The sequence below is a fragment of the Urocitellus parryii genome, chromosome 7, assembly GCF_045843805.1.
Source record: "Urocitellus parryii isolate mUroPar1 chromosome 7, mUroPar1.hap1, whole genome shotgun sequence".
Lineage (NCBI taxonomy): Eukaryota > Metazoa > Chordata > Mammalia > Rodentia > Sciuridae > Urocitellus > Urocitellus parryii.
The window spans coordinates 181,566,903-181,574,456 of record NC_135537.1 but is presented as its reverse complement, the minus strand read 5'-3'; the positions used below and the strand labels follow the sequence as shown (position 1 = coordinate 181,574,456).

The window sequence follows — 7,554 nt, the reverse complement described above, 5'->3', positions numbered from 1 at the left end:
GGCCGACACACCTCTTCTATCCGGCCCCCGCTCTCTCTCTCCAGCTCCCTCTCCCAGCTTGCAGATCCCTCCCCTGCACCTCCCCGGCCTCCTCTCCCCGGCCCCCTCCCGCGCCCTTCCTCCTCCCCGCCGCCCAGGCCCGGGGCCTCCGGTAGGCCAGGCTGCGCCAATCCGCGCCACGGCCCGCCCCCTGACGCCGAGCTGGCCCTGTGAGGCCCCGCCCGCTGACGTCCGGGATTTGCATGAGTTCTTGTGCAGCCGCGGCCCGGGCTCAGTTGTCTGAGCGAGCGCGAGCCGGGAGCCGGGAGGGCGCGGGCAGCGGCGACCAGCCGGGCTTTGCGGGGCGAGCGGTGGTGGAGGCGGCGCAGGCAGCAAGGGCGACAGGGCCCCTCGATCCGGCGGCAGTTGGGCACCGGCGGGAGCCAGCAGCGTCTGCAGCCTTGCCGGCCCCGGCGCCCCGGCGCGCTCCGGCTCGGCCATGGAGCTGCCAGCTGTTGGCGAGCACGTCTTCGCGGTGGAGAGCATCGAGAAGAAGCGGATCCGCAAGGTAGGGCGGCGCGGGGGCGGCGGCGCAGCGGCGCGGGAGCGGCGGCCAGAGCACCCGCGAGAGGCGGGGAGGGGGTGGGGAGGCTGCGGGCCGGAGCCGGGGATCCCGCGGAAGCTGATGGAGTGCTGTCTCTTCCCCCTCAGGGCAGAGTGGAGTATCTGGTGAAATGGAGAGGCTGGTCCCCCAAGTAAGTAGCGGCGGGGGCGGGGGCCCGGGTGTCGAGGCGCGGGGCGCCGGGCTGCCGGACCCGCCGAGCTGGTGGGGTGGTGGGGGAGCGGACGGGAGGCGGGGTGGAGGTGGGGTGGAGGAGGAGGGGGTGGGGAAGTCGGTGGCAGGCACTGGGAAGCCGAGCCGAGCCCGAGCCCGGCGCCCTGTGTTGTGCTCCGCTCTCCGGGAAATGCCATCACTAATTTATGCACTAAAAGGAGCCGGAGGAGCTGGAGAGACGCGGGGCCGAGCCGGGGAGGCCGGCGGAGGGAGGGAGGGCGCAGGCACTGACTGATGTGCAGCAGAAAATGGCTCCTTTCCCCTTTCCCTCCACCGAACGGCTCCATATTGCAAAACCAAAAAAAAAAAAAATTAAAAGCAACGAAAATGCAATTGTGTGCCTCCTCGCTCCTAGTGGTGCAGGGAGGGGAAGAAAAAAGGCAGAAAATGTTGGGAACTGTCACTGCAGAGCTTTTGGTGGGGAATTTTTTTCTTTAATTTGAAATGCGAAGGCACCGGATGGAGACACGCGCAGCCACACGCGCGCGCGCGCACACACACACACACACACACACACAGAGGCATATTTTTGTGTTGCAGAGTATTTGGGGTTTGCCTGCCCGTGACAGCGAGCTCCAGGGCCGCGAGGGGGTGTGGGGGACCTCTGGGCTGGCGGTTATCGGATTAGGGGTCAAATGCAGAAGGGCTGAAGCCCTCTCGGAAACTCGGGGCTGGGGAGAAGAGGAGGGGGACTTGCGACTTTGCTTTCGGCTGCTTTGCACGCAGGGTTCCTGGTGAGCAAAGTGGCTTTGGAACATGTCTGCAGTAACATGCTTAAAATTCTTGACAACTGCAAAATAAACTGCTAGTTTCATTTTCCTTACCCCTCCCTTTTCTTCCTGCCCTTGTGTGTTTATTTTGACTTGGGAGGGGGCAGTGTATCAGGGATCTTGTCAGGCCTGAAGAAATCTATCTTCCACATCCACAGCTAAATAGCTTTTGGTTCATGAAGACAGAGTAGGGCCTTATGTCATTCCCCACCTGGAGGCTGCAAAGCTGGCTCGGTTTTTTTTTTTTTTTAAGCCATGTCCCCCTCCCTTTTCCCTTGCAAGATATAACACGTGGGAACCGGAGGAGAACATCCTGGATCCCCGGCTGCTGATTGCCTTCCAGAACAGGTGAGCGTCCCCCAAGCTACCACTGCCTGCCTCCATGACCGTATATGGGAATAGGAAAGTGGGCCATGCCAGCATGGGAAAGAGGGAAAGGGGGAACCCACCCCACAACGGGTCTGGACTGGCAAGGCTGTGGCCTCGGCTCTTCTAACCAATGTCCTTGGCGGTTGCTGCAGCTTGGGAGTGGGGGCAGGGCAGGACTGGGGAAGGCAAGGCATGTGTTTTGGGGAACTGCAAGAAAAGTGTCTGTGGGTGGCCCTGCAACTGACCTGGAGAACTCCTGTGACCCTTCTCTGGCCACAACCTTGGAGCTCCACCCCCAGAGCCTAGGTGTTGCTTTCCTGCAGCCACTGGCCGCTTGGCACTGGCACCTCCGGGGGCAGCTCCAAAGGAGCTGGCATTGTGAAACTGCTTGGACGTCATGGAACTGAACTTAACCTGTTGGTGGCTGGAGAAAAGTTGGCAAGGCCTGAAACCTCCCCTCACCCCGTTTCACCCCAGCTGGGGATGGCAGTGTTGACTGGAGCTCTGTTCCCTTCACATCCCCCACCAGTCTCTTTGGTGGGGCAGGGTGCCTCATCAGGGCAGAGGAGGTTGGCCCAAGGGCATGGGATGGACTCCGATGGTGGTGGAGAGGTGTCCTCTTTGGGCCCGGGGGGGTGCTCATTCTTCTGCCCACAGATGCTTGTCACTTTGCAGCTGCTGCAGCTGGATTCGCTGCCAGTGGCTGTGGTTCTGTTTGGGGAGGATAGGGGGAAGGGCTCGGAGGGGAGGAGCAGCAGGAACCTCAGAAGCCTGCTGCCTTCCATCCCTCCTCCCCTTTTATTTTGCATTATTTCCTGTGGTGTATTTGGCGCTAAAACTGTAAACTCTAGACCCTTTGAGCAGGCTACCAGCAGGGAAGTTGCTCTCCGGCGACACAGGGGGGCGCCGGGCAGGGATCCTGCCCCGACTCCACCTGGGAGTTCACCACCCTGTAACCATGTCAGCGGCTGATGCCATGTTGCATAATGGGTCCCTGAAGAATTAAAACGCAGGCTGTTGCAATGCCACGCAACATCGGAGTCAGGCCCCGGCCCCGGCCCCAGGGCATGGCAGAACTCCACTGGGTTAGCCCACGGGCAGTGAGGTGGGAGTGATTAATTAGGGTCACTGGAGAACGGTTGTCTGGCCTGGTAATGGGCTATAACTTGGGCAGAACTGTAGAGGGGTGCACTCCTTTCCCACAAAGGGCTGGGCAGTGCCTGGGACGTTTGCTCGCAAGCAGGTCACGCTTTGGCCAGCCTGAAAGTAGAAACCTGGCGACTATGACTCGTGCCACCACCCATGGGCTTTATTAATAATCGGGAATCGATGCAGCGAGGATCCGGCTCCGACGAGAGGCTGTACTTCTCCGCCCCGCCCCTGCCCCGCCCACTGGCTCAGCGTGGGCGGTGCCCGGCCGGTTCACCAGGTGGCTGAGAACCTGGCCAGACCCTGGCCTCTTCGGCCGTCCCCCGCCCCCAGCCCCTAATTGGCTCATTTGCCGCTGTGTAAACAAGGGCGCAGCCCCTCCCCCTGTTTAGTGCCTGGCCTTTAAGAAAATGAGTCCTCCCTTCTGCCGGCAGCTCTCGTTATCTGAATCTTAATGAGGTCGTTAGCATCCCCTGCTTCTGCCGAGGTCGGCACATACCTCGTTTGGGCTGTTCACAATCCCTGGATCCCTGCGCCCACTCCACTTTACTCCAACAACCCAACCCCCTTCACGGAGACTGGGGGTGATGGTTTAGAGATATCAGATGGGGAAGCTCTTTACCAAGGACCCGACCTAAAGGCGTTGCTGCTGATGGAGGTGCCCAGCCAGCTGCAGAGGTGGTCTTCTGTTTCGAACTCTTTATCCTCTGTGCATCCCCTGTTCACTGCCTACCGGATGGTCGCAAGGCAGGAGGGTGGGCGTCACTGAAGATTTGGGGAGGTGACCCTGAGGCTGATCCTGCGGCTCTCCATTCCCTCCCCAGGGAACGGCAGGAGCAACTGATGGGATATCGCAAGAGAGGGCCAAAGCCCAAGCCACTGGTGGTGCAGGTAAACACTCGCTGCTAGCCCCACCTCTTCCCAAGACATACGTGGGAGCTGCCTTCAGGCCAGGAGGGTGGGGGGATTCCGCGGGAGCACCCAAATTGCACTTCCTCTGTCCTTGACCTCCTGTGCCCCAGCCCCTATGACACAGCTGCGGACTGTGGGATTTGGGGCACTACTGATGCTCTTGGTTAGCCTGGGGTCTACCATCTACCTCCTCTCGCTTCCCCCTCAGGTACCTACCTTTGCCCGTCGCTCCAATGTCCTGACTGGGCTCCAGGACTCTTCTGCTGACAACCGCACCAAGCTGGAGTTGGGCACGCCAGGAAAAGGCCAGGGGCACCAGTACGAGCTCAACAGCAAGAAGCACCACCAGTACCAGCCTCACAGCAAGGAACGGGCAGGCAAGCCCCCGCCACCAGGCAAGAGTGGAAAGTATTACTATCAGCTCAACAGCAAGAAGCACCACCCCTACCAGCCAGACCCCAAGATGTATGACCTGCAGTACCAGGGCGGCCACAAGGAGGCGCCGAGTCCCACCTGCCCAGACCTGGGCGCCAAGAGCCACCCACCCGACAAGTGGGCCCATGGTGCATCAGCCAAGAGCTACCTAGGGGCAGTGAAGCCCCTGGCCGGAGCGGCTGGGGCTCCAGGCAAAGGCTCTGAGAAGGGCCCTCCCAACGGGATGACACCGGCTCCCAAAGAAGCGGTGACAGGCAACGGGATTGGGGGCAAGATGAAGATCGTCAAGAACAAGAACAAGAACGGTCGCATTGTGATCGTCATGAGCAAGTACATGGAGAATGGCATGCAGGCGGTGAAGATCAAGTCTGGCGAGGCAGCAGAGGGCGAAGCACGCTCCCCTAGTCACAAGAAGCGTGCCACCGAGGAGCGCCACCCCCCGGCCGACAGGACTTTTAAAAAGTCGACCAGTGGTGCCGAGGAAAAGAAGGCGGAAGTGTCCTTCAAGAGGAGGGAAGAGGAGGCACCAGGGCCTGGGGACCCGCAGCCCCAGGATGCCAGCTCCCGCAAGCTCTCCCCAACCAAGGAAGCCTTTGGAGAGCAGCCCCTGCAGCTCACCACCAAGCCGGACCTGCTCACCTGGGACACGACCCGAAGTACGCACCCACCCCCCCACCACCACCATCACCACCACCACCACCACCACCACCACGCTGTGGGCCTCAATCTCTCCCATGCACGCAAGCGCTGCCTCTCTGAGACCCACGGTGAGCGCGAGCCCTGCAAGAAGCGGCTGACAGCGCGCAGCATCAGCACGCCCACCTGCCTGGGGGGCAGCCCTGCCGCGGAGCGCCCCGCTGATGTGCCGCCTGCAGCCACACTCCCGCAGCCAGAGGTCATCCTGCTGGACTCGGACCTGGACGAGCCCATAGACTTGCGCTGCGTCAAGACGCGTAGCGAGGCCGGGGAACCACCCAGCTCCCTCCAGGTGAAGCCCGAGGTGCCCTCCACCACAGCAGCACCAGCAGTGCTGGCGACAGCGACAGCGACAGCGGCAGAGAAGCCTCCCGCCGAGGCCCAGGACGAGCCTGCAGAGCCGCTGAGCGAGTTCAAGCCCTTCTTTGGAAATATAATTATCACTGACGTCACCGCGAACTGCCTCACCGTCACGTTCAAAGAATACGTGACCGTGTAGCTGCAGGACATCTGCAAGGGACGCCTTTCCGCACGTGCACGGGGGCCTAGCCCTTGCCGCCTCATCAGGGCTCCCCTCTGGGCTGCAGGAGGTGCCAGTGGCCCCAACTTGAGGACACCCAAGCGTCCACGTCCCCCTGCACAGCTGTGGGATCCCTGTGGAGGCGCCTCCAACGGCCTGTCTCCTTCCACGCGGTGCCTGCGGTCTCGCCGCCGCCACTTGTCCCTTCCCCACTTGAGACGAGAGCCGCGCCCTCCCCATGGACCTCCGGAACTGACAGGGCAGCCGCGCAGCGGTTTCAGAGTTATAGTATTATATTTTAACCGTGCTAACTTGTCGAGTGCTGACTCTACTCCCGTTTGTACGTGGTGTTATTATTGAAATGTATTGTTTGAGCTCAAAAGGCCCGACCACCCCCATTCGGGCTGATATATATATATTTATTTGTAGGTATTTATATATTGAAATATAAAAACCTAGATTTATGGAGTTTCCCCTAGATCATGTTATATTCTATATCAGACAAACTATTTTCTGTTGACCTTTCTTACCCTTCATTCAGTATTTCTGTTGATTTCATTTCCTCCCTCCAGGAACTGCAATACCAGGAACCTTGGTATATATTTTTTGATACTGTACACATGGATGTGTTGTTTCTATGTGCAAAAAAAAAAAAAAAGTTTGTTAAAAGGCTAAACGAGCTCTCTAGAACCTGCTGCTACTAGAAATGTCTAAACTATAAGCTTCCAATTATTACCTGCTTGAATGTAAATATTAAATGGAGATGTTGAAGGTGCATTTTTGTAGTTTTGAGGGGATGTCCAAGGTTGGGGGAGGCGGCTGGGCCTTAGTCTGGGAAGGAAACTGTCCAGTCCTGCGCTAAACCTTTGAATATCAGAACCGACTAGTTTCGCTGCAGTGCTCTGGCCCAGGATTCTGACCCCATTCCTGGGGAAGCAGGCGCTCAACTGGAAAGGGGAATTCCTGCCGGGGTATGCCAGAGCTATCCCTGTTCCCAGGACTTTCTGGCCGGCGGTTCCCCGGGAGCTGAGTAGCAGAGGAGGGGATGCAGCGGTGAGCGGCACGGGTGGGGCCAGCCCCTGTGCCATGCCTGCGGGCAAGTGTTGACCTTTGTCCCCCAGAAACCCCTGGGGCGCCACACACCCAGCCGCAGCCACAGGCCCTGACGGCCAGCGATATTGTCCCTTAGTACTCCCCACTGGTAGGGCAGGTTTCGCGGGGAGGAAGCCTTACCCTCTCACTCCACTGGCATGGTCCGCCACACCGAGGAAGCCGCTGAGACTTCCTCTGCCAGGCTCTGTCCCCGAAACCACCAGGCCAGAGCCCCGACTGCAGACGAGCGAGCGAGCGCTGCCGCGGGGGGGGGGGGGGGCTTCCTGCGGGATGGATGGGGGGGTGGTCGGGGGACCGGGCGAGCAGGGCCTGCCACCCCAGTGCCTTCGTGAGCGGAGTGAGCTGGCACTCGTCGCCCATCCCCCTTGGGTGGCAAGGCCGAGGCGCTTGACGTCGCGAGGGAGGAAGGGGTTAAGGTCCCTGAGGGGGCGAAGGGTGCGGCTCGGCTGGCCGGGAAGCCGCGACCCGGGCATGCGGCAGTGGTGGCCGATTTTCTGCAGACACAGCGATCTTGCTCCTGGTCGGGATGCCCGGGAAGGCAGGGGACCGGGGGCCTGGTGGGCGAGGGGCTGCTCCGGGCCTCCAAGAAACCCCGTCGTCCCCCCTGGGACCGAGCGGGTGCGGGGAACCACGGCTGAAGAAAACGTGCTTCCGAAAGCAGGGTGGGGGGCGAGGTGGTAGAGAGGCAGAGTTGGGAAGGCAGGGGAGGAGATGGAGAGGAAGGCTGGGAGGGCGAGAGCCTGGATGCGCATAGAGTGGCCAGTGTTGGCTGCAGG

The 7,554-nt window shown here is 60.5% G+C and overlaps 1 protein-coding gene across 1 annotated transcript; it reads left to right on the top strand.

The window, feature by feature from the left end:
* The first annotated feature begins 316 nt into the window (after positions 1–316).
* Cbx4 (chromobox 4) lies at positions 317–6,400 on the top strand. Its single transcript, XM_026408403.2, has 5 exons — positions 317–547; positions 691–734; positions 1,867–1,932; positions 3,927–3,993; positions 4,223–6,400. Exons 1-5 carry the CDS (start codon positions 479–481, stop codon positions 5,642–5,644), a joined length of 1,668 nt encoding a protein of 555 aa, XP_026264188.1. The 5' UTR covers positions 317–478; the 3' UTR covers positions 5,645–6,400.
* Positions 6,401–7,554: the final 1,154 nt, after the last annotated feature.

Coding starts and splice junctions, on each gene's coding strand:
- Cbx4 (XM_026408403.2), top strand. CDS start 479: ATGGAGCTGCCAGCTGTTGGCGAGCACGTCTTCGCGGTGGAGAGCATC. Junction 735..1,866: donor TGGAGAGGCTGGTCCCCCAA/GTAAGTAGCGGC, acceptor TTCCCTTGCAAG/ATATAACACGTGGGAACCGG. Junction 1,933..3,926: donor CTGATTGCCTTCCAGAACAG/GTGAGCGTCCCC, acceptor TTCCCTCCCCAG/GGAACGGCAGGAGCAACTGA.